We start from the raw sequence: 25,748 nt of genomic DNA, 5'->3' as shown, positions 1-25,748 counted from the left end.
AGCTGATTTGAAATTTCAGATAAATCAGTCCTACTCACATTACATTTGCAGCATCATTCATTCGCAGCCAGTGGTTGGGAGAAGCCCTGCATCACGACTTCAGCGCCTGTTGACATTTGTCATTCTGGGTTATTTATATTTGTGAAAGCCCATAAAGAGTCTTAGTAGGGAAAATAGACTGGCAAAATCTCCACTTGCTTTTAGTAAAGAGCTACATAACATGTTTCCTATCCCCAGTTCTTGCTTAAACAGCTTTATTTCTGGGTTGACACTGTTATGAAGTGATTGGCTTAACAGCACCAGCATGCTGACTGATGGAAAAGGATGAGTAAGTTATTTTGGAATTCCTGGCATAGCAGTTCTGTACTGCTGGACTCTGAGGTTACTGGCTCTGTGGGTCTGTTTTGCTGGCAAGGTGTAAGGGCAGAAGGATGCTGCAAGCTCACTGGCTCTTCCTTACTGGCACGAATTCAATATAAGTGTCAGTGAGGTATGGAACTTAGAATTTTAGCTTCTTCAGTTAATTTCAAGACACGAGCATCAACCTGTGTGCTTTTAAATACTTCAGTCATTCCTGCTTAGCATGCTTTGGTCACAGTGGAGAACGATCTTGCAGCATGTGGACTGGATTCCTTTCAGATAAAACTAAAAGGGAACGCACTCAGGGAGCTCAGTGGGTGCACTTGAGGCACTAAAAGGTATGCCTCCTACAGGTCCAGACCAGAACTAGTTGGAAATATGCCCCTTTGAAATGTGTATAGTGTGGAAGGAAGTATTTAGCCCCAACCATTCCTCTCTACTAAATCTTCTTCTGTTAGTCCCCCCCCCCGCTCCTTTCTGATGGGGACTGTTCATGACTCTCTTGGCATCTCGGGTGTACTGGTGTGATCTCAAGCAGAAAGCTGCTGTAAAGCTGCACTGTTTTATCCCTACAGACCTATTGTCAAGGTTTCTAAGGATGTCGCTTTTGGTTCTGTGTTGAATGTGCCATGGGTCAGTGCATTGAAGAAGTTTGTTGGTATAAAGAAGGCTTTTTGTCATTACTGGCTCATCATCCAGGTGCTCAGTAAGCTGGCATCACTGTTCCTCTCATTCATAATCATGATGTCCAAAAAATGAGATAGTAAAAGAGGGAATGGTCAGAGAAACCAGAGAATCCCAAGAAAAGAAAGGACTGGGGAGAATCCCAAGAAAAGAAAGGACTCCAAGCTAGTACCGCTTTAAACCCTGACTCTTTTTATATGAATCCTTTTCTGCTTTTACATGGGAACTTGAAGAGCACCTTTAAGTCCAGGTTTCCCATCAGCTGAATGGTTGATGTTGTAATAAAGTGAATTGAGGATTTTCCAGCTGAGAAAGTATTGCATTTAAAGCAAAAATTTCACTTGAAAACTTTGCTGAAGTTGCCTGGCCCACAGTTCTCAGTCAGCTTTTGGCAGTCATCTTGATAGCACTGATTGTATGTAGCCTCTGCTGGTTAATGATGTCTAGTTATTGCTAAGAGGGCTAAAGAGATTCTCAATTGCTGTGATGAGTGAAAGGGCCTACTAGAAAGGAGGGATTCCCAATAATTGTGTCCTGTATGAGATTAAGACTGACTCCTGAATGAGTGTAAGGAAATACGTGGTAAACATTTGTTCTGTGGTGGTGCAACAGGGAGCAGTTATCTGATACCACTGCAGAAATTTGGAGGGAAAAGTAGCACAAGAAGTGAAATGATTGCAGTTTCCAAGATTTATCAATCATGTCGGTCTTTACAAAGCCAAGAAAGGTAAGACGGCAGCTGCAAATGAGCCAGTGTTTGTGCCTTGCAGAAAGTAAGTGAATCTTCAGGTAACCAGACAGGATTTGACTTTGGATGAATTGTGAAAAAATGTTTCCAGGGACTCTCTCTTCTCTTTGCTTCTTCCTAATAAAAAGGAAGTGTATGCAGTGCTAAATTGTATGTATGACACAAAATAGAAGTGTCAGGAGAAACTATAAACCAAGAAAGGATTTTTGCTAGAACCCCATAAATTCACAAAAGAACAGCACCTTATGTAGGGTCTTAAGTGGAGGCTGGCATGCTGAAAGCTGAAGTTTGTTTTGAGTATACAGATATTGTACAAAAGAAAGGTAAGCTGAGAGAAGATGGAATATAGACGAACTGGAATAAAAGTTGAACAGATCAGAAGTATAAAGGTAAATGAGAAGTCTAAAGCAACAAGGGTGGAAAGAGCAGTGAGTGGATGACAGGACATAGAAAAAACAAAACAAAACAAACTATATCCAATACAGCAAAGATAGATGGGGAATGAGCAACAAGTGCTAACAATCAATAAAAAGTGATTGACTAAAGTGAATTGTGCAAGGCCTTGAGGGAAAAGGTCAGACAGTACATTGGAAAATGGAAAAACAATATTATCACTGAGGTCCTTTGGGGAAATATAAGCTACAAGCAGATGTGAAAACAATTGATTTGCTAGTGAGTGATGGAAAAGATCCAGTTGTGGAATGCTAATCACCATGATATGAATGTATGAGGACTCATTCCTGTAGGTGGTAACTGAACAAGTCAGCTCTTTAGCCACTCACAAATGTTGTTATGTGTTTACTGTATTTCTGGTTTCTATATAAGAAAAGTAGACTTATTTTTATTACTAGAAAGCTGTATTTTGAGAAATTCCCTTGTGGTTCCTCAGCAAATTTTCTGCTCCCCAAAGAATCATTATTTATAATTTGTACTAAGGTTGGAACAGTGAAGCAATCTTACTACGATCTGGGTATACAGCATTGTAACCACACAGATAAAATGTGAATGCCTTATTGTGGAATTGGCATTCATTATTTTACCTGCAAAACAGAGCCAACCTCAGATTTAGATACCCATTAGCTGATATTCAGCTTCAGAAAAGGCTGTTCCCCTTCTATGAAACAACTTTGTCTTTTTTAGCATTTGCCATTAAGGCTTGTATCCTAGCACTAATTAACTGAACCAATTAGAGATGGGCAAGGGGAGGACAAAAAGATGATTTTAAAGTGTAATAGCTGTCTGCCTATGAAGTTGTAACAGCAGACATCGTTTGGGCCTGCTCAGAGGTCTCATCAAACTAACACATATGTGCATACTGTGTTACCTGTATCCTTTATCAAACTAAACTGGAGAAAGGCCAGCACTTCATAGCAAAATAGATGGCATCCTTTCTGCAGATAAAGAAGATTAGTTCTGCTATGCTATTCTTTCCTATAATGCTATCTGAAATCCTATTTTAGTAAAATGTGCCAATTCTGGGGTCTAGGTGTTGGATTAAAGGACAGTGTCTTAAAAGATAAAGACCTCAGATTGCTTTCCTATTCATAACGCTAAGGAAAATAATCGGGAGTTAGACAGCAGGCATGGTTTTCAGATGTGTCATAAAATACCACTCTTGTGTTCCTGAGAAAGCAGTGTACCTTTTAGCCCACTTTAAGGGCCAATAGACTTTGGCTATTTCAAACCAAAGGTGGGAGTAAATTACAAAGCAGCCTGTCCCCTAGTGAGTCAGTCTTGCTGACAACTCACTTTTCTTTTCCTTCTTTAATACTGAATGTGTCTGGCGTGAGCCTTTCTGCTGACAGCAGCTGTGGCAGCATGGCACGGGGAGACATGTGGTCTCTTAGATAGACGAGTCCCATGTAATTTAGAGCTGTACAGATCAAGAACAGCATCATAAATTTCATCCAAGCATTGATAAGAGCCCTATGCAGGTATTGGAGCTCCGCTGTCATACTCAGACTAAGATACGCTATTTGGTAAATGAGCTGCTGCAGTCCAAGCTGGCTTCTGTTACCAGCTTGATTTAAGGGATGCTATAATGTGGAGTGTATCGTCTTGTGTCAGTAAGCATTTGGATACTATTAATGATATGTGTCCTGTACTTGGAGTAGGGAGAAGGCTGAGAATGCCAGCTACCAGCATCTCTCCCCCCGAGCCTCTCCCAATGCAGTCGTTAAAGGACTTTTCAGTTACGTTATATTTCGTGACCTTCCAGCCATGTCATTTTTTGAACTTTGACTGTAAAGAATATTCTTCAAGAGAATAGCTTCAAACATGGACAAGAGGGGAGTTACTCATTAGTAGTTCCTTCAGGGTGGTATCTGTAAAAACTTAAACCCCTACTCAGCCTGAAAACTGAGCTTTTGGCCTGCCTGTCAGGTGTGCTTCCCTGAAGTATGACTTGATTCTAAAATGCTCCCCTCTAGCTGTGTTCTTTTATATCTATGTAATTCAAAATGTAGCCACATGCCACTTCTGTGTCCAAGCACAGTGTGCAATTTGTGCCAGGCCAGTTATCAGAGGCTTGAATTGTAGTTTAGAGATAATAGAGCCACTAGGCAGCTGCAGCTAGCCCCTTTGGAATAATAAGGAAGTTGCAGGGCCATTTTATCAGGCAAACAAGTTTTTGGAGGTCTGCTCACAACCCTGGATGCCTCTGCAATCAGTCCTTTTGTCTTCAATGGTAATTTCAGTCAGCAGCAGGAGGATAACCTATCTCTGTTGTTGTAACAGCAGGTCTCAGATTTTGGGCAATGTTTGGTGCTGTATAATCCTTCACTGAAACAGAGGTGAGGTGTGTGTGCTGATACCACAAGAGAAATGGAACAAAAATGCCAAAGTGTTCTTACTGTGGTAGAAGTCCAGTAACTCTGAAGTGGATAGATGGACTCTTTAATAAAACATTAGCCTTTAATAACTGAGAAATGCTGGTGCACATGGAGGGCCAGACTTCAGTTTGCTTCTCCCTGGAGAAGAGGCAGGGTGAAAGCATGCAGAATGTAGAAACTGGAAATAACAGGCTTGGGCTCCATCAACAGTTTTGCTCAGCACCTAAATGACCTTGGGCAGGTAGTTACTATTTCCAAATGAATCAGTGTGCCTAATAGTTTAGAAACTCTTTGGGACAGTCTTAGTATGTGTCTGAAGCGCAGCAGAGTGGTCATATTATTAGTGCTGCTGCTGCAGCTGAAAATCATAGATTTGATTGCAGTAAAAAATAATAACATGAATTGATGTATAATAAAAGATAAACTTAGTCCCAAAATGTCTCTAAATGCATGCATCCTAACCAAAGCACTGATGGCTGAGTTTAAGTCAAATCTTTATTCCAAGCCACAGACTCGTTAGGAACTAGTTAGTTGTCATAGCCTTAGATTGCCTCTGAATATACATTTAAAATCATATGAATGTATATATATGAAGAAATGCCCACAGTTTCATGCAAATTATTTCTTAAAGATTACTGGTAAATGCATAGTAAAATCCTTTTTTATGTTTTGGGGCTATTTGAAGGCAGGATTTTTTGGTTTTACTACCAAATCCAATATAGCTACACATAATAAGACTTCTGTATTGTGTTTAGATGCTTTTATGATGACACCATTAGGCTACAATTATATCAGAGTGGTAAATTATTGTGTACAAAAACATACCCGATAATACAAGAACAGGTGGGTATGCACCTTGACAATCAAATCAATCTTTGCCTACACATATATAGTAATGCATAAAACAATAGATGTGTGGGGGTTCCAGGGATTGCTCTGTTATGGAGAGCAATAGACATGAATGAAAATTCCAGCACCATTGGTTGCTACGATGACATTAACACCAACTCCAAATGTTCAGAAAAGGAAAAACTATTCTTCATAGCTTTTAAAGGAACTGTCAATTTGATGCTTATTTGCAAGGAAAATCGTTCACCATAAATAAAGTAATAGAAACATTTTGGAGACATGAGCAAAATAGGCCAGCTTGCAGAAAGCTGCTGTTTCTGACAGAAGAACTCAACCATGCAGGAGAAACTGGGACTGAGAATGCTTTTGAGAAAAACAAAGATAACTGTCAATATATTTGCAAAAGATAGATGATTCAGCATTGAGAGAAACATTATTTAAAGCTTGTTCAATAATGAATATGTGTACCTTGGCCTGGAATTTATACATGATAGAAAACAAATGAAAGAAATTAAAATTTAAATCAGATGTTTATATGCTTGAGTATGTATTTAATAATTTTCTGTGATTTTTTAGAAACCTTTCCATTCCTAAGCCCTCTCTCACCATTAGTAAAATAAAACTTTTCAGCAGAGCAGAAAAGGGGATTTGCTTTGAAATCATGTCTTAGAAAGGGCTTATGGTAAAAATGAGTAAATCTCATGTTCATGCTGAGGAAAACAGGCTCATTGAATAAAGCCCACTGTGGTGGATGTTTTCTGCCTCCATGTTTCTCACAGCATTTCTCAGGTCATTTATAGAGCAGTTTATGCAGTTAGAGGCTGCCTTTCAATCCCACTCTGCTGCACTCTCTGCTGAGTTCATACAGCATTTACAAACACCCGTACTTTAAAACAATTAACTTTCATAAATGTCTATGATAAACTTACGGTGGATTGCAGGAAGAATATGATGTGCATAAGTCTTTTTTCCTGATTTTTCCACACTACAGAAGGTTACTGTTTTTTTTCTGTATGGCTCTATTTTCTTCCACATTTCTGCAGAGCTCTCACACATTTGTTTGACTTCAAGCTTTTGAATTGCAAGGAAGTCACTTATATACGAGCATCTTTTCAATTATACCTTGCAGAACCCAGTGGGACCACCTCTGCCTTTACTTCACATTGTGCTGGGGAGTGGTCCTACCATATTACATGGGATGACTCCTGCACTTAAATGATCTGCTGAATTTAGTCTAAGTGCTCTTCCCTGTAATCCTCTTTATTTTAATCTTTGACACTGGAACACCCTGCCTTTTTTTTCACGTGGCAAGTTGACCACACGTGCTTAGTAACCTTTCAAATTTGCCCATATTTCTCATCTTCTTAAATGTTGTGTGATCTAGGGATAAATGAAGACCTTTTTTGTAATGCAGTTTCAGTTCTTCAGCTAGCATTGCTTTAGCAGGACTTGAGGAAGAACTGAAATTCGTAAAGCTAGCAGGTATTTTGCTTTTGTAAAACCAACTGAATTTTGACTGTGAGATTCATTCCATGGGTAGCCATAGAAAACACATAAATCTTTCATAAGTTTATGTTTTCTGCTATTTTTAATACCCCAAATCTGTCACATACATTGTTGACTCAAAACATGTAGAAATTACCAAGTAATCAGAGAGAGACAATTTATAATTCTCACGTAGACTGCAGTAGGGATAGCTAAAGAGTGTATTTGAAAAGTTAGAAGTTGGGGGCGGAGGGGAGATTGGATGTGGCATGAAAGTTGTTCAGAAGCCATGGTGAGGCATTAATTGTTGAATCCACAAGGGACTAGAGAGGCTTCATTAAAATTTCTCAGTTTATGCGACAGAATGCAATTTCAAAGTCATTTCATGAATTCAGTTAAAAATGTTAAATTGAAAGCAATAATGCATTCCAAAAGGTTTTGTGTAAAATATACCAAATTGGTGTATTGAAGTTACATGAATTAAGAGAGAACATTGAAGTAAAATTGAAAACATCAGCGCTGTGCCCAAATAAGTGAATAACTGTTACAGTAAATGTGTGGAATATTTTATTATTTAAATATGAACTTAAATTTAAGATCAGTCCTTTCAGTGTGACCGTCAGCAGTAGATATTTGTCAAAAGTAAGCCAACAAAAGTAACCTGATGGAAATGGAGCATTACCCTCTATAATAGACGATAATTCCTAGTAGGACTGCTGTGAGTACTCAAGGGAAGACGATCATAGATTTTCCTTTCTTTTTAGCTTCTAGCTCATAGTGCTGTCTAAACATCATTAGATATAGTTAATAATTTCTTACACTTTGATCCTACAAGAAAGGGTCCGATTTTATTCATTCATTATTTTAATCGTTCCTGCTACATTTTAAGAACCTCACAGATAGGTCAGCATTACATAAAATGTTAAAAGAACACATTCACCAAGCAACAAATACCCTTTAATAAATCCTTTCCGAGATGTTCCAGCATTATAGTGATGTTCCTTTTATGTTTCTTTTAAGCTAATCTTTACCTACAGTTTTAAATTCTTGTTAAATGGTCATTTTTCTGAAAGCCTTGCCAATTAGTGGAGCTCCCTAGCCATTGCTTTCAGGTTAAAAGCAAGACCTTTACAGGATTCACAGTGAAGATGTCCAAAGTTTAAGTGTTCAAAAGACCTGTACATCGGGCAACACCTTCTGCCCACATTAAACAAATATTGTCTATGTATTGCTCCATTTGTGTTACTAGAATCTCATTACTATAGTATTAAACCTGTATGAGCTACATTGTTTTAGTTAATGCCACCAAGCCAGGGCTTGCTTAATCTTTGGTGTATTGCTTGGTCAGCATTTACAAATAACACTTCATGTGGTTGTTTCATGCTCCACATATTAGGGCAGATAGTGTGCAATTGCTGGTAGGAATTTGAGTGCTGGAGATCGTGGCTCTGGAGTTTGGTTATTAAATATATAGCAGTGATGATATAGCTCCCTGTTATTCTTGGACTGCTGTACATGGCTTTCATTGATTGTCAGGTAGACCTGACATTTAGTGAAAGAGGTCTTGCTTGATGGATTTTAGCTAATAATTTGCTAACCACTTTCACAGTCAGCAGGGGAAACCCTCGTTCTCTTAAATATCCAAGTCTTTGATGTAAGAGCCACATTTCTTAATAATTTGTCTAAACTCTAGGGCTGTGCAATCCCAATACTGACAGGGTTGAAGTCCCGATATTGTAGTTATATGTCACTAGGCATAATAAAAATATTAAAATGCAATTAATGTGGGAGGAAAACATTATCCTAATTTAAACCAACTTGTTAGCACTAGCATTGACCTTCTCAGTAGATGAATTATTGTGGACATTAAAAGGTGGAAGTAACTACTGTCATCTTTGATAAGTAGAGTGCAGACTGTAGAAATAAAGCTTTCATGAACTTCACATAGATTAGAATGCATCCACACGATCCTTAAAGAATGATCACTGACAGAAAGCTGACATCTGGGAATCCAGTGCCTACCAGATTTGTTATTCAGTCCTTTCATTTTGTCAATCTGATAATGAAATGTTTCTTGTCTTTGCAAGACTCCTTTGCCTAAAGTGGCAGAAAAAATTTCAGAAGAAGCAAGCACCTCATCTGAGTTGTCTTCTGAAGTAAATTCTGTGTGCTTAAGTATAAGATTTATGAGTGACTTAAAATATGAACACATAATATTCCCAAAGTACGTGCTGTGGGCATACGGTATCCTAACTGTTTTCCTCAGCAAGGGTTCAGGCCTTCCTTTTTCTGAAGGGCGGTGCTAAATAAAGTCTAGTCTTCACAGTGATAATCAGAGAAATTAACGTACTTACTTTTTGAGCTGGATTAGTTAAACTGCATGGAACTGTGGGTGGATTCTCATTCAGAATCAAAATAGCCTTTGTTCAGTGTAGCCTATTTAACTTTCAAAATAAATTAAAGCAAATGGAATTAAAACTACTTCAGTAAAGTATGTCTACACATAGGTTCAGTGTAATTTTACCAATCTAGACTGAATTCAGGGCTTAAATTCAGAATTAGTTTGCCTTAAAGGCATGAGAATATAAGCAGGAGTATGCCGGGGAGATTTTACTAGCTGGTGATGAACACTGAACCTGCCCACCTTAGATGTTCAAAGAACCTTTAGCTTCCTCACCGAAACACGGACAAATGATACTTCTTTTTTTTCTCCTATTCTTTTTTTTTTTTCTTTTTCTGAGATCTCTCTAACAATCAAAGCATCTTATAGAAGTAGTTTATTAAATCTATGCCTTCTTAAGCAAGGCAAGGTTGGTAAGGAAAGGGAACATTCTGTATCAGACAAACTGGTACATATGGGGGAAATAAAGGCAAGCAAGAAGTGAGAAAACTAATTGTAAATTACCAATACTGATGCTGAATGGAAAGAGTTCTCTGCCGCTTAAGAGCACTGTGTGGTTTGTATACCTCAGTCACTTGGGCACTTGTGGAAAAAACTCAAAATGGCTGTTGTACTTGTTTGAGCAAAGCCAAATTGCTACTGTTCTGTATTCTGCCCATCACTAATTTATATTAATATTCTAGATCCATTTAAGAGGAAAAGATGTGCCTGAAAAGTTATTTGTGTCCTTGAATGTAATTGACTGTGAGTGTTCTATAATTTACAGTAATACAAGATACTGTTGATGTCTCTCAGGATATTTTCTCACCAGCCAGTCAAGATTTTTTAACTCTGAGCTGCTTGGAATGATACCATTAATCTAACTAGGTGACTGCAATATGCTGGATAATCCTGTGTGATGAAGAGCTGCTGCAGTCCTTTGAGATGGGTGGCAAGAGTGTTTTGTACAGGGTAATAGAGTGTCTGGAAGGGAGTAGTAATGATACAGCTGAGAAGTAGCAGGTGTGAAGAATAGCTTTTCTAAAACACGGGCTTAGTCAGAGCTCTGCAGATGCAGTTGTCAGTTCTTTCATATTTCCTCATTAAAATTCTGTGATTTGGTGAAGGATTCACTATGGCTCTTGGGATTTTACCGGTACAGCAAAGCAGGAAAGATACTGGTTGCAAGCTATCTGTGTGACTGGCATAGCATTTCCAAACCCAGAATATCCTACACAAAAAATGTATACCTTCAGTCCATTGTTTTGTCCATGAAGGAAGGCAAAGAGTATGGAGTGCATGTCAAGGAAATCTGTGTCTACTGTCATAGTTACTTGGTCAAAGGTATCACTGCCCACACATAAATCCTTCCTGTAGACAGGTGGGCTGATGTTGTAAACATGTAGCATGTCCTTGTAAACATATAGGAAAAGCAAGAGTTAAAAATCCCAGTTTATCCCAAGGTATGAGAGTTTGTTCTTCTGAGATTACAAAACTGGCTGATCTCTGTGACCTCGTTGGTCACGACTTTGGTCTAAAGGCCGTGTCCCTTTTGACTTTAGTAAGACCAAGCATACGAGCAGAGCCGGTTCATATAAATAAAGGCTGCAGGATCAGAACTTCAGAGGCAAGCTCTTCATCAAAGGGGGAAACCTCCCCATATTTACATGAAAAGGAATTTTGTTCAGGCTTTCGTGCGGTGCCCTTAATGTGACTCCAAATGCCATATGAGTAATACGTTGGAAACCACATTGCCATGTTTTGTTGATCTGGGATTATTAACAATGTCATCATTCCACTTTATTTATTTCAGATCACCAGACTAGCTCTGATGTTAACTTGTCAGATGGCAGGGGACCATCAGAAAAAACGGACCTCAGTTTTAAAACAGAGGTACTTTCTGAAACATTAGAAACTAACAAGCAGTCGATATTGGTGCTTCCAGGAAGAATATCATGTGAGGTAAGGTTTTTGGATGCTAAAATCTTTGGGATAACAGTCAATGTTCTTCTCTTCCTGCTTGCAATCTCATTCATACTGTAACAGTTTTGAAAACAAATAGCAGATAAGGGGCCAAAATGAGAGTGCATCAAGACTGCAATGGGATTTATTTTGCCTTTGTGTCACATCCACACTGCAGCCAAAAGATTTGCAGATAAAATAGTTTTGAGACAGCCTCTGAGGGATTTTCTCTCTATTAGAATTATTTGGCAGCTTGAGTAGAGATACTACTGTCATATAGACCTTGTAGTTTAGAGGGAGCCTATAGTCAGGCACTTCTTGAGACATATGGAGTGTCTCTTGGCAAGAATCCATGATGGGGTATGTGAGTACGTGCATATGTGCCTATACCATGAGTTACACAAGAAGTGCTTGTGTGAGCATATACCTTTTCTGATTTTAACTTAAATCAGAAATATTTATATGTACATATCTGCATGCATATCTGATGGATGCAAATGTTCATGTGTGTTTGGTTTTAATCAGAGTTGCTGTGAGAAAATATGTGACAATGTAAACAGAGGAAGCACAATATCCAGCACCGCATTCCTTTATATAAGTGAGTGGCCACAGTCAGATATGGAGGTTGCACTGTGCATGAAATGTCACCTATTTTGCTTGCTATCTGTCTTTCAAAGATGACTTACACACATTATGTCATTGTTGAAGTCAGTACAGTTCTAAGGGCGTAACATTCCCTCTGGTTCAGGAGGCAGTAGAGAGGTATTTTCTCACATTACCTGCTGCTTCTGTCTTACTTTACTGTCAGTTCACTGTAAGAGTTTAAGTGAGTCTAAAGTATTTTAGGTTCTTCTTATTAGGCTGAATGTCATTCTTCTAGACTATAAATGGTCTCAGAAAATGTAACAATTCACCTGCATATGCATTTAAAGTACTGTTTTAAAATATTGTTAGGTAAGCTGAATTTAAAATACTACATTAATTTATGTCAGTAAAATACTAAAGGATAACACTGAGATGACATCGTGTTTTGGTATTATGATTTTTTTTTATGAAGCTTTTGGTAAAAGAACTTTCCTTCCAGCTTATGTTTTCATTTGCATTTCACACTTCCAGTATAATTTTCTGATGGACTAATGGGAACGTATTTTAATTTTATAGAACCCTGGTGAACTATTCATTTTGTTGAAAGATGAAATAGATGATGAAACTTTAGAAATTGAATTTATAGCAGATAATCAACGAATTAGGACACAGCCAGCCTCCTGGAATAAGAAGGTCAAGTACATGAAAGCCTTAGGTAAGAAAAACATTCTTTACCTTTAAGTAAACAGAAAATTTTGGACTCCCTTCACTTTTTCTGATAAGTAGTTTCACTTCCCACTATTTTGTAGGTGTTTCCTGCACATGCGTTTTGCACACAGAAGATTTATTAATAATGCAGAGAAGCAAGGCCTTGTGATTTATGGGAAACTAGGTTCTATTAGATTGTTTTTGTGTGGTTAAATGCCAGGTGGCAGTCTTAAAATGTCAGGGATTAGTCACAGATTAACATTCTTCAAAATCACTGCCATAAAATGCAAAGCTAATATTCTTTTCTTATTACTCTCTTACTGAAATGTTTCATTTTATATTTAATGCAGTACATTTGGTTATACTCCTCTCTATAATTCTTACTGACACAGGAAATAATTTCTTTTTTTTGTTCATGTCCATGCCATTTCTCTGTATCACTCAGCTCTGCTGGTTTCGCATAATTTTTTTCAACTGCTCCATCCATAACTAGTTGCCAACAGTTTCAGCTAGTTAACAACAGTTTCTCTTAGGAGATCTGCACAGATTTGAGGGCCACGCCTATCCCCACTCACCTGATGTGAGTTAAGAATTAAAAACTTTTTCACCTAAATATTCGGAGTGTAGCTTGCTACTGCACTGCATGCTGTGAATTCCCAAAGGAACTTATATAAATATTTTATTCTAAAACCATCGCATATATGTATATATATATATGTGTACACGCACATATATAGGCTACAATTTTCAGCAGTGACTTCTTGGAGCTACATTTGAGTAATTCTGTGGCCTGATTTTCATCCTGAACACTGTCCTGAGGTGATGGCCACATATGGCCTGAGAGTTCTTTATCACTGTGATGGTGCAGAGAGTTTGTTTTTAGAGACCTGATTGGGAAGTACATAACCAACAGGAAACTTTAATCTGTAACTGGATTTCAGAGAAGGAAAGCTGAAATCCTCATTCACAGATCTCAAAAGATTCTTCCAGAATTATTCTGTGAGAACACTGTTGATCACAGGAAGGTTTCTATAGTGGATGAAGAAATAAAATATGAACAGTAAATGAAATATTATGAAGAATTTGGCAGAGAGCTGCAGCCCAAGTTTAATTTTGTTTCTTATATAATTTGTATTTAATGCTCCTCTCTGTAGACTTTTTTTTTTTTTTTTTTTAAAGTTGGAAGTTTGGGAGTACCCTTTTTTAATAAGGGTCTAGCTGATCTGATGTTAAAATAAAAATGTTTTTTTAAAAAAAAAAAAGCATTTGGGCAGTTTCCATTTAAGTGATTTAAGGTGATGTTCTAGTCATTTAGTTTCTTTGGCCCTATTATTCTTCTCCACTTTCAGGGTTGCCCATTTTTATCGTTCTTTTGTGGGCAGAGTTAGAATTTTAAGAAAACAGTGCTAGTGCTGGTATGGTACAGCAGGATGCCTGGCACAATGAATACTAATGAATTATAAAATGTGCTCATAAAGAGGGCTCATGCTGCATACACAGAGCAAGTCATACTTAAGTAACAGACTGTACAAATGCTTCTTTCCTTTGCTTTTACTAGGTAAACAACTGGAATGGAAGTAATTATACTGCCATTTTTGCAGCCTAGTTCAAATCCAATTCTGAGAACCTTGCCTGCAATTAAGAAAAATGTTTCAAAAGATGAATAGCAATTCCACTATTTGTAATAAATGAACTTTTTCTTAATTTGTAGGCATATGGGAGCTGATTATAGGTCATCAGTCTATCAAAGGGAGGTTGAAAATTTGAAGCATACTGTTTTCATCTCCTTTCTAACATGAAGCAATACAATAGCTTTGTTTTATACAGATTTACAGGTATATTTTTTTTCTTTTGTTATCTTTTTAATGTTAGACTGAAAGACCTGGATAGAAAACTGACTACACTGAATCATCTGTGAAATGCTAATCCAGTTCATCGACTCTATGCATTTTTTGTGATATTTTCCTGTTCTTTTACTCATTCCCTGAGACCTCTGGTCTGGGTCTGTAAAATATTTTCAGCTGCTGTTCTGATTTGTGTTTTATAAGATTTTCCTGCTGGCCCTGTATATGTAAATGTCTACTGTGGGGGAGTCATTAAGACCACAGCGCAGATTGAGTACTATACTGCACTAGAGGAGATTGAGCGCATTTTTAAGAAAGTGGCTGACCCAATAGCTTTCACTTGTCAGGTAAGTTGACTTCTGCATTTTTAATAAAAAAAAATAGAATATAAGTGCCTATATAAGCTAAGTGAGAATACACAATCTTTTGATTGCACAGTAATGAGTAATGGCTCAATAATAGGCTCAGGATTATGGAGGCCTGTGTTTGAGATGTCTAGTTGCAAGCAAGTCAGACAAGTGAAAACAAATTTTCTCTCTTTTTTGTTTTTGTTTAGAGAGTGATATAAACATCCTTTGTGCTGTATATGCCCAATGAACAACATCCTGCATTACAGAGGATGAAAATCATAACAAACAGTAGCGATATCCCTCTCCATTTAAAGTGTTCTTTTTAGTATGTTCTAAAACTAATGGAAGCAAGTAATCTTAAATCACATTGTATTTGGAGGATTATTATTCATTCACTAGCAAATGGGCTTTTTCTGGCATAGCTTGTATGGAAGACAGTAGGTTGCTATTCATATAGAGTCCATTTACAGCTGCTGAATTATCATTCATGTGGTTTGCTGGTTGCCATGCAGATTCTTTGCATATATTTAGAAGAATTCAGGTTTTGAGCTGGGTTTCAAATCAGCACAGCAGGCTGCAGTGCTCTGCAGCATGTCCTTTGCCAATGGCACATAAAAAATAATAGGAAAAGAAAGCATCTATTAAGAAAAGACAGAATCTCAAGTATCATTTGTTGAATGGTGGGTAGCCCAAGCAGACTTGTCATGATGTCTATATTGTAATTGCAAAGCCAGAACAAAAATAATAGTCTGTGTTTCCAGTGCAGACAGTTTCATTTTCCTGTGACAAATCTACCTTATCTACCACCTAAGGCATTACACACATAACGAAAGGATTAATAAAAAATGATGTATTGCATTATTAGTGTTTTATTAGGGATGGGGGTAGATTCCGTCCAAGTACAAGTCACTTCTGTTCTAAGAAAACAGGCTGTTGCACAAGAAAAATAGTGCAACTGTAAGTACAAGTGCATTCTTAAAATCTTTACAGTATCCGTCATTTTTTGGCCCATATTTTGAAGGACATTGAAGTAAGCTTCTAACAGGTTTCATTTAAAATTTTATGCATAAGAAGTGTGTCAAAATGATTAGAAAAATTATAATTAACGTGGTAACCTAGATACCTACAACACACCTGGTATTTCCACTGGAGAATTATTTGTGTTGTTCAGGAGTTTGACCCTTCATTTAACCAGCATGACTAATATTTAGTAAGACACATGCAATTCAAATTATATTCAAATGCAAAAATAATCCTGTGTGGAGCAGTAGTGCACACCAGGAAATACCTGATAGTCGTAACGCTACAGCTCTGTGTTTAACAATTTCCTCACCTTTACTCATCTGGATAATAAGCAAGGCTTTAAATGAGGAGACACTGTTTACCTGCTCTTAATTTTATTGTTTTGGCAACTGAAAAATTAATGCCGAGAAAATGTTTATAATCACATGAGTTTTACAATCCACACAATATCATGGCTGCTCTGTGGAATAGTGTAGTAATGGTCATTCTTTTGTAAGTGCACATATGTGTTGGAAGATTTGTCATCATATTTAATGGTACCTGCTGGGCCATGGAGTAGGTACACTAACTAGCTAGGTAGCTAAATTATTTCCACAAACTTTTTAAATACTTTAAGCTCTCATGTAAACCTGATTTAATGGCAATAAGATACATCGTAAAGATGCAATTTACAGAACATGATTTAACTTAATCTTTAAAAACATGTTCACACAAGGAAAAACAAAACAGACTTGATACTAATTAGAATTCCCATCAAGTAGCAGGAGTAGTAGTAACTTTTATTTAACCAGGATAATTAAAACCTTTGAGACTATCAGCTTATTTGCAGAAATATCCTGGGGCAACAGTGGTTTATCTATGCAAAGTAACAATCAAACACAATGGAAAACAAAATTAAAATAAAATAGAAAAGCTTACAGCAATTATTGATCAAAGCAATATCACTCTGTGGTTCAAAGAAAAGTTCAAGATTTTCACAAATGCTTGCAATCTGAGAAGTATCTCCTTATTAAAATTCTGAGATAAAAGCAAATTGCTACAGTAATGCATACCAAAGACACAATGCTTTGGTAAAATGCTTTCATTGTATTGTACATTGTGTTGCCTACCCTTCCAGCTACTTTGAGATGCTATCATCGTTTAGATTATTGTCGCCTTCTCCATTTTTTTCCCCCAATAAAACCAAACAGATAAACAAAACCCAACAAATAGGCTTACAGCCATCCATTCCTTTTACTGATGGTCAGGTCAGTTCATATATCTTAGTGGGAGACCAAGATTAAAGATTAACACCAGCAATATTTTAGATTAAAAGTATTCTAAGATTTTTACAAATCATGTTTTTGGATAAAATTCTTTGCCAAATCTGATAGAGTGCAATTTTATATGTTCCAAATTTGTCTGTATTTAAAAAGCATTTACCAACATTAGCAAGCCATTTTAAAAAACCAAATAAATATTTAAAATGTAAGGTAATAAATAGAGTAAAAAATGAAATGTTTCTTTGCATAAGTTTTGAAAGAAAAAAAATGAAATTTTATAGTAAAGTAGGAAGAGTTGGGATGATAATAACTGAATCATAATGCTGAATGAACTTGCTATCAGAATATATGAGAGTGGGTGTTGGCTAAAGGTCACGAATTTTTTTGTTCTCTCACTTTCATATAATTCTGCATTAAAGAAACTCTCTTAGGGAGTTTGTGTTCTTACAGTAACCTGGTGTACAGACTGATTTTTAAGGTTCTTATAATTCATAATTAAACTTCTTCATATTTCATTTTTTACTTTTCATCAACTTCTCATTTCAGCATTCTGCTGGATTTAGACTTTCTACCAAATGCAACTACTGATTCAATTATTTAGTGTTGGGGTTTCCGGGTGCGTATTTCTTAAGTTTTCACAAAAAATTGAAACTGAGGTCATATCCTTATTACTGAAATTTATAGGTTCATGTTAGTTTGAGTGACTTAGAATACCTAGAGAGATTCGGGAAGTCTTTATGACAAACTTTGGTTGAATAATACTCCTATGATTCTCAGAGACTTGGTATCTTAAAGGGTATTTTTATCATAGTCATGAAACAGGATTCCAGTTACAGCGTATATTGAAAAAGAAGAATGAAAATAAACTGCAGCCTTTTCTATGAAAACTTGTAAGAAATAGCTATATGACTTATGTGGTGATATTATGTATGTGCCTTTACCTGATCCCCAGAGATATTTCCTTTGAAACTATTTTTAATATTTCAATCTTCTAAGCCACATCAGCAGCTGTTATTTTAAAATGTTTCTCTCTTTTCCTCTGTATGAAATCTCTCCATATTCTATCACTGGCTAAAATTGCCAGAAATGCCTAAGTGACTTCTAAGCAGAGCCCTTTCTCTTTGGCAGAAGTACACTAGATATTGACGTGCCTCTAAAGTGGTGTCTGATATGTAAGAACTACTGAAGAAGTTTATCTTTATGGAAATGTAACCTTGTTAGTACTGCTAAAGCCAGTGAGAAATATGTTCATTTACTGGCTATGTATGCTGTGTTTCAGTGGCACACATTTTCAGGGCTTTGTTAGCAGTTATTAAAGAGTGTAGATCATCTCATTCACAAAAATAGCAAAATATGTACTTGGTCTTCTCCTTTTTCAAGGATGCTTTTGGAAGCCTAGGTGTGATGGTCAAGCACTTAGGGCTTCTCTGTTGTTCACAGCTGTGTCCTATTGCTCTGAAAAGGGGGCAAGGGAATGGAGGTAGTGCCTGCACCTGGGGAGGCAGTACTGAGCAAGGACAAGCTGCTGGTGATGAGCTCTGGGGCAGGCAGTGGTGCTTGCAGAAGGATCAAGACTGAAGCAGAGAGCAGCTGGCTGTGCTTCAGAGAGAATTGCCTGCAAACTCATAGCTTAATTCTGAGCAGCTCCTGGAAAGAACTTGCCTGCAAGGACACAGGGAGAAAGTAGTGCTTTTACTTCTTTTCTCTCATGTTTTAAATCTTTATTCAGATAAAATGTGGGCTTTTTCAAACTCCTAACTGGCTTGTTGTTCCCTTGCGGTGTGCTTAACTTTAAATAAGGTTCTGCTTTTGTTGGCTTTGGTGAAGCTTCAGCATGAACTTCAGGTGCGTGGTGTTGGTGGGATTTCTTGGGAAGATTTCATGGGCCTATAGAGACCTGTGTAGGGTACATCAAAATATGTAAATGTAGCATATTTAGAGTCTGTGAGTGGTCTGGAGCAGGAATGGGCAGTAAAGTATAAGTCTCTGAACGGAATTCCTTCTTGATGGAGGTGACCTTTATGTTGGTATGGAGCTGGATAGTGCAGAGTGGTCCTATTGCTAGTTCTCTTTCACTGTTATTTCTGCTATTATCTTCACATAAGTACTGGAACAGGCTCTCCTGTATGTGAGATAAGAGATTAACATAGACTTTTTTTTTAAATAACCAAACTAGATTTTCCTACTGTCTTTGTTGTAGAGTGGCAGAACAAAGCTACTTGTTATGGTTTAGTTAACAAGATAGCCTGTGAAATCATTGCTTGAGCCTTTGGATTTTAGGTCCCTGGAGTAAGAGAAAAAAATTGAGGTGGAAAACCTGAAGCAAATTGCACTGATAACTGCATGAGAAGTGTATTTTGCCTAACTTAGAAATTATAGAAATGGATAGGCTGGTCATCGGAAGGCAGGCCTGTTAAAGCATGAGAAATTTAGCTCTAATTTAATCTGTTCCCTTTGGGAGATCAGACAGTCTCATTTCTGGCTCAGCAGCTTGTAAAAACTGAGCTAGCTTGATGTTGTTAAGCCATGCAACTGTTTATGGCCTTGAAAATTTTGCTTCAAGTTCCTGAAGTTGTGTGCTCTTCTCATTTCAAGAACTTGCTCCATCTCAGATTGTGAAACATTGTTTTATCCCATGTAAATTTGGTTGTCTGAGTGCAAAGTAAGAGCTGTATGCTCTTAAAGTACTCCTCTCCTGGATTTCTGCCTGAATAAAAGGGAGAAAGAAGGGTTCCTGCTTCAGCTCATGTTAAAAAGCAGAGGAGACTTGTAGGCAAGATGACCCTGAGTGCTTGCTGAAAAGAGACTGTGGGGTGCCTGTGCTTCTCAGGCATTTCAGGACAGGTGATAAGAGGAAGGTGTTGTTGGGCTGTTTTTTATTTGTTTGTTTATTTTCTTTTGAACAGAGAGGGCTAGATAGGTAGCAAAAATGTGTAAGGGGTGCTCTTGCCATTTTAAATGGAAATTAAAAATATTACTTCAGGTTTAGTTTGTCTAGAAGCTCACCTATATGTTTATTCTCTATGTAGTAGAATTTCTGCTATGCAGTTACTTAAGTGAATGCCAGTGGTTTTGAGCCTCTTTCTTCATAGCACAATATCTGCATATACAGTAATCTGAGCTGGTTCCTGTGTTATTACTTATTTTTATCCTACTCTAGATTGAACTCTATTAAGGTAGTACCAGTGATGATACTATATCTAAGAAGACCTACTTGAAATAAGAGAGAATAGTATGGTTTCCTAACTGAATTTTAATATTTTTCCTCTTGATAATTTTTAAATATAATGTGGTTATTCATATTAAAGGGGGGGGGATAGATATTTGAGAGGGTTTGCATATCCTTTCTCAATTCACACTGTAAGTCTGATACTCAGGTTAGATCTTTATTCTAGAACAAGCCTTAAAGATTTTTTTTCTAGGCAGAGTCCTCTTTTTTTAATGCTTATTGCTTTGCTTATTGAGGACTAAATTATGTATTCATAATTATTGAGTAACAAATACAGAGACTGTAATGTGACAGTACAGAAAGGGTGAATTATGGAAAGAAATAGGTCACAAGTTACTAAATATAATGGTTTTTAGGTATCATAATAATATTGGAAGGGCCAGTATTAATTATGGGAAAAATAAATAACCATGTTTCATTATTGGTAGCAAGACACAAACTTGTCTTCTAATTCTGGGTAGGACTCAGCTGAAAATTATATCTCGCCTGTGTAATCAACATTTCTGATCATGTCACACGTATTTTCTTATTTGCTTTTAACAGCCTTGGGAATGAAACTTCATGTTTCATCAGTAGACCCCTCTGTCCTTTTCTCCTCAGCATGTCAGTCACGGAGTTTCTTTTTAAGTTTATATGATAAGCGTGTCTGCAGATATTCCCTGTTGGTGATTCCAGAATTGTCTTGACCAGAACCAGTTCAGCTATGGGAAAGCAAACTTTAACGCAGGGCTGCTGACATCTGAGCAGATTAAACCAACTCCTCCTGAGCACTGTGGCTGAGCTCCTTTTGGTGCACAGTGCAGCACAGGCTGGATTAGCACCGTAATACTCGGTGTAAAATATCCTTACTGTTCAAGTCTCTGTAGTCATGCTTCTCTTGTCACACCAAGCAAAGAAACACTTAATTATGGCTATCTTGAGAGTTGTTAGGAGTAGATCTTGGCCTTCGGTCTAGAAAGAGGGAATCAAAAAAAGATCTCATGGCAGTCAGTGAAGGTTTCCCATGTCTAAAGACTACATATTTAGTAGGAAGCTAATCTGACCGATTGCTATCAGTTTTTTTTAATCTGTCAGCAATGTAATGCCTTGGCTGATGTAACTGAAGCTGTTCCCTACCTAGCAAAGTATGCAATCTTAATGTAAAGTTTTTGGGTAACAGAGAGCTACTGTAGTCTTTAAACTCATCCTGAATTACTGCTGTAGTAAGACTTTGGATTTATTGGCACATCACATCTGTCAGAAGAGTTCCTGGTTATTACACTGCGTTGTTGTAGCTAAATCAAGAGTTGATAAACACAAACCTTCCTGTCCTTACCCTTCATGCAGAAGTTTTGAGTCAAGGCTGAACTTCATAAGTTATAATACCTGTTTTTCTTCAATTGGATCATGTTATCATGATCCTTCTGTATTAGAATATCTCTTCTGTAGCTTTCAAAAACTATGCTGCTTTTACTAAGAGTGAGTTTATAATAATACTGTTTTGAGTAATTTCATTCACCAGCACTCTGAGGATAAAGTTAAAAATACATATGCAACAAATGCACGGTTTTTTTTCTTTTTTCTTTTAAACAGGCTTTTAAATTCTCTTCTGCAGAGAAGCTGGACAGTGTTCTGACGTTGTTATTGAAAAGCAAAATATCTACTTATGAATTCAGGCCATTACAAAGTGAAGAAGAGCACCATCAACAAGCTAGTGAGTCACTTCTTGTATGCATTGATTTTTATTACTGATGCTATGGTTATTACTTATAAACATTAATAAGGCAATCTTCGAGTATTTAAAGCCACCAGTGAAATGGAGGAATCCACAATAAAGACAACATAACCAGGAAAAATGGGAAAAAGAATTCTATAAATCATTACTTCGTGACTTAGTACTACATATTTATACTTGTCTGGATGTTTGATCAGCTTTGGATTAACTGCAAATTGACAGCTTTACAGCTGAGCAAATTTATGCTTATGGAGAAAACAGGCAATAAGAGACATGAGGAGATGCCTGTACATTATATATTTTCTACTAATTGCTCTTCTGCAATACAATTTAAACTTCACTTTCTCAAAGTTTGGTGACATTAAAAGAAAATCAGAAAAAATTCTCTATCTGAAGAGAATGGACGGCTTTTGAACTTAGAACACCACTAACCTCCTCGATTCACTTTAGTACCTGTGCACTTAACAGTTTCCATTAGTTCTGGACAAAAGATAATTATATTATTTTTAATTTTTAAAAAAGGGATCCCAGTGAGTTAAAATAGGATTTGTCTATAAAATAGACACGCTATATGCACAATTGGGTAGTGTATCAACAGAAGCTACTGTTTATACCAAATGGAGGGTCCTGGTTGAATTCATTAACTACTTATTAAGGAATCAAACTGGTTTGCAATAAACCAAGAGTGTGATTATTTAGCTTGTGTTTTGAAAGCATCATTATGATGTTATTTCAGATATGTGATAGACCTCAGCTTTTCTGAAAAACTTTTGGAGAAAAACAAAAGCCAAGGAAATGTGTTTCCCTTCTGAAATGCTTAAGAAAGATGTGTTTGAGTTGTTGCCTGACTCCTGTTTTGTGTACCTGGACTATGGTTTTGAGAGAAAATAAGCTCACTACAATCAAGTACAACATAACACTTACTCCTCATAACCAAATATAACAAGTTTTGAAGGTAGCTCTACTGTGATCGCTATCATGCTTCCTTTCCTTTTCAGTAAGGTTTCTTTGATGATGGAATTCACCCCTCTGTACTAGATAAACATGATTCCACTTGTTTTCTAAATATAAGCTTAAATGTGAGTCTAATTAGTGAAAGCAAACAAGTAGGGTGTTAAGTGAGGCATTGAATTGTCCTTGAATTAAATTGTCCTTGACATTTTCCTGTGCAAGACTGCAGGATGGGCATGTATAGGACACATTAAAGAGTCATTCCCAATGTGAAATGTTAATTCTGATGAACAAAAGATTTTCTGCTTCTCTAATAAGCAGTTAGATCTGCTCACACTTTTGAATGTTGAGATTAATGCTTACCAACCTGCAGAAGGCCTGTGCGGTTCAAGAGCAAGTTGACTGCTTGTGAGCTTGAGCCAAGTAGTGACCTTCTTAAAATGAACTGGTTTGATGCATGGCACAACAAGAAAGTACAAAGTTAGGTGCCTAGATTCTTCATGAAAGAAAGATGTGGTTGTGGAATGTGGGAGGCCTAGGCTCTGATCCCCTTTCTGGCTGCAAGATATGTAAACCCATGTCTTTGACTCCCTATAAGAGCATCCCAAACAGGCATTAGACAGATCAGCTCTAATAGAGGACTGGCATCTCCTTGTTCAGCCATTTTTATAGCATTTTGTTCCAAGCACCATTTTTTCTTCCAAAGAGAAAATGTCAAAGAATGCAAACTAATTAAATACTTTTCGGAAGGAGATTAAGCTATTGGACGAAAAGCTCTTTAGCACTGAGATGAGTTATTCTTGTATCTCTGAACAGGCAGATGAATCAGCCCTAATTTCATAATTTCTGTATGTGTTGCTTTTCCCTAGTGGTCAAATTAGCCTAACTTATGCCAGAAATCCAGTAGTCTGTTTCCAGGGGGAACACAGACACTTTGCATTGAGACATACTTGGTTGAAATAGAGGCATATCAATAAGTCAGAATACAGATATACTTTTAATTTCTCAGTGACTACCTGTACGTGATTCTATAGGATTCCTTCGCACTTCCAAATTTTGCTTCTGAAGGTTTCAAAGCCTATTGAACTCAATAAAGAGAGCCTCTGATTAGACTTGGTGTCAAATGCTTACTTCATAAAGCTTTGAATATGTAATTTTCCTCCAAAAGCTGGAGTGAGGTTTTTGTGCACCTAGCATCTAATGGACTCTACTTAATCTTCTGGCTTTCCAGTCTGGTGTAATAGCTCTAGCTTAATAATAATACCTCTACCCAAAGGTAGATGCACTCCTTGGGAGCTAGATGCTTCCAAAGTAAGGAGGCACTCCTTTCAACCTAAACACTAAAGAAAGTTTAAATCTTTTTAAACCTTATCTTTTGGAGACTGTTTCATGACTCCAGTCATTGGTATGACTATAGGAGCTCAATCTTGCAGCATGAGGCATAGATAAGAGAAACCTTTCTCTGTATGGTTTTACCTTGATGCTATATTTTAACTTTATAGCTAGCACATGAGGGTACAACTGATAAACTGCTGTACTTGAGAGTTCTCAATGTGAACTCAAAGTGAACAAATAATGAAGAACTCGTGATTGATTTTATTGGATAACTAATGAATTGCATGGTTTGACTTCTCACAAAGTGTAAAGCTGCATGGTTAAAAACTTAGGAGTGTAAAACTAAATATAAAATCTAATAGGAAAAATGCACATGATGTAATCAAAGAAAAATGCAATGTGATGCTGCCTATATTAATAATGGTTTAGATCAAGACATCACCAGATGCATGTTTGCTTGCATAATTTTTCAAGAGCTGCTCCGCTCCCCAGAATGACTGTTTAACAATTTCTTAGTATGATGAGTGCAGTACTTGCGAGAGGTCTGTGTCTAGGCTGGCAAAGTCAAGGTAGATGGCAAAGCTGCAAAAGGTCAACTCGGATACCATTTTACTTTCAATGCATCTGTTACAAATGTTTGAATAATCCTCTCAGCTAGCACTTCTTTGTTTGGTTCACTCTTCAATGCATAGTTTCAGATTGCCTAATTTAAGGCAATCTTATAACTGTCTGTATTTTGTACACAGAATCTCCACCGGAAATGCAATTTCATTGTTCAAGGTGATAAGAATGAAAGCATGTACATGATATTACTATAGCTCTCACTGTGTGTTTCCTGTCATGTACATACATGATTGTATTTATAGTAATTTTTTCTTGCAACCCCAGAGGCTATTTACTTGTCTTTCAGTTTCCATTTATGCAAATTATGTTCATAGAATTGTAGAATGGTTTGCGTTGGAAGGGACCTTTAAAGGTCATCTAGTCCAACCTCCCTGCAATAAGCAGGGACAGCTTCAACTAGAGCAGGTTGCTCAGAGCCCCATCCAACCTGACCCTGAATGTTTCCAAGGATGGGGCATCTACCACCTCTCTGGGCAACCCGTTCCAGTGTTTCACCACCCTCATTGTAAAAATTTTCTTCCTTATATCCAGGCTGAATCTACTCTCTTTTAGTTTAAAACCATTACCCCTTGTCCTATCGCTACAGGCCCTGCAAAGTCCGTCCCCATCTTTCTTATAAGCCCCCTTTAAGTACTGAAACGCTGCAATAAGGTTGCCCCAGAGCCTTCTCTTCTGCAGGCTGAACAACCTCAACTCTCTCAGCCTTTCCTCATAGGAGAGGTGCTCCATCCCTCTGATCGTTTTTGTGGCCCTCCTCTGCACCCGCTCCCACAGGTCCATGTCCTTCCTGTGCTGAGGAGCCCAGAGCTGGACGCAGTACTGCA

General features: G+C 37.3%; 1 protein-coding gene across 1 annotated transcript in view; it reads left to right on the top strand.

Moving 5' to 3' along the window:
* BANK1 (B cell scaffold protein with ankyrin repeats 1) overlaps positions 1-25,748 on the top strand; it is a gene marked incomplete at its 5' end in the record, with an annotated part of 136,431 nt that overhangs the window by 12,524 nt on the left and 98,159 nt on the right. The window contains 4 exons of the mRNA XM_082315052.1: positions 11,151-11,299; positions 12,461-12,599; positions 14,641-14,783; positions 21,873-21,993. Coding sequence (XP_082171178.1) covers positions 11,151-11,299; positions 12,461-12,599; positions 14,641-14,783; positions 21,873-21,993 — 552 coding nt within the window. The remainder of the gene's footprint in view (positions 1-11,150; positions 11,300-12,460; positions 12,600-14,640; positions 14,784-21,872; positions 21,994-25,748) is intronic.

This window comes from Platalea leucorodia (genome assembly GCF_965183815.1).
Source record: "Platalea leucorodia genome assembly, chromosome: 6".
NCBI classification, from domain to species: Eukaryota; Metazoa; Chordata; class Aves; order Pelecaniformes; family Threskiornithidae; genus Platalea; species Platalea leucorodia.
The sequence above is the reverse complement of the archived record's forward strand: the minus strand, read 5'-3'. Positions and strand labels throughout refer to the sequence as shown.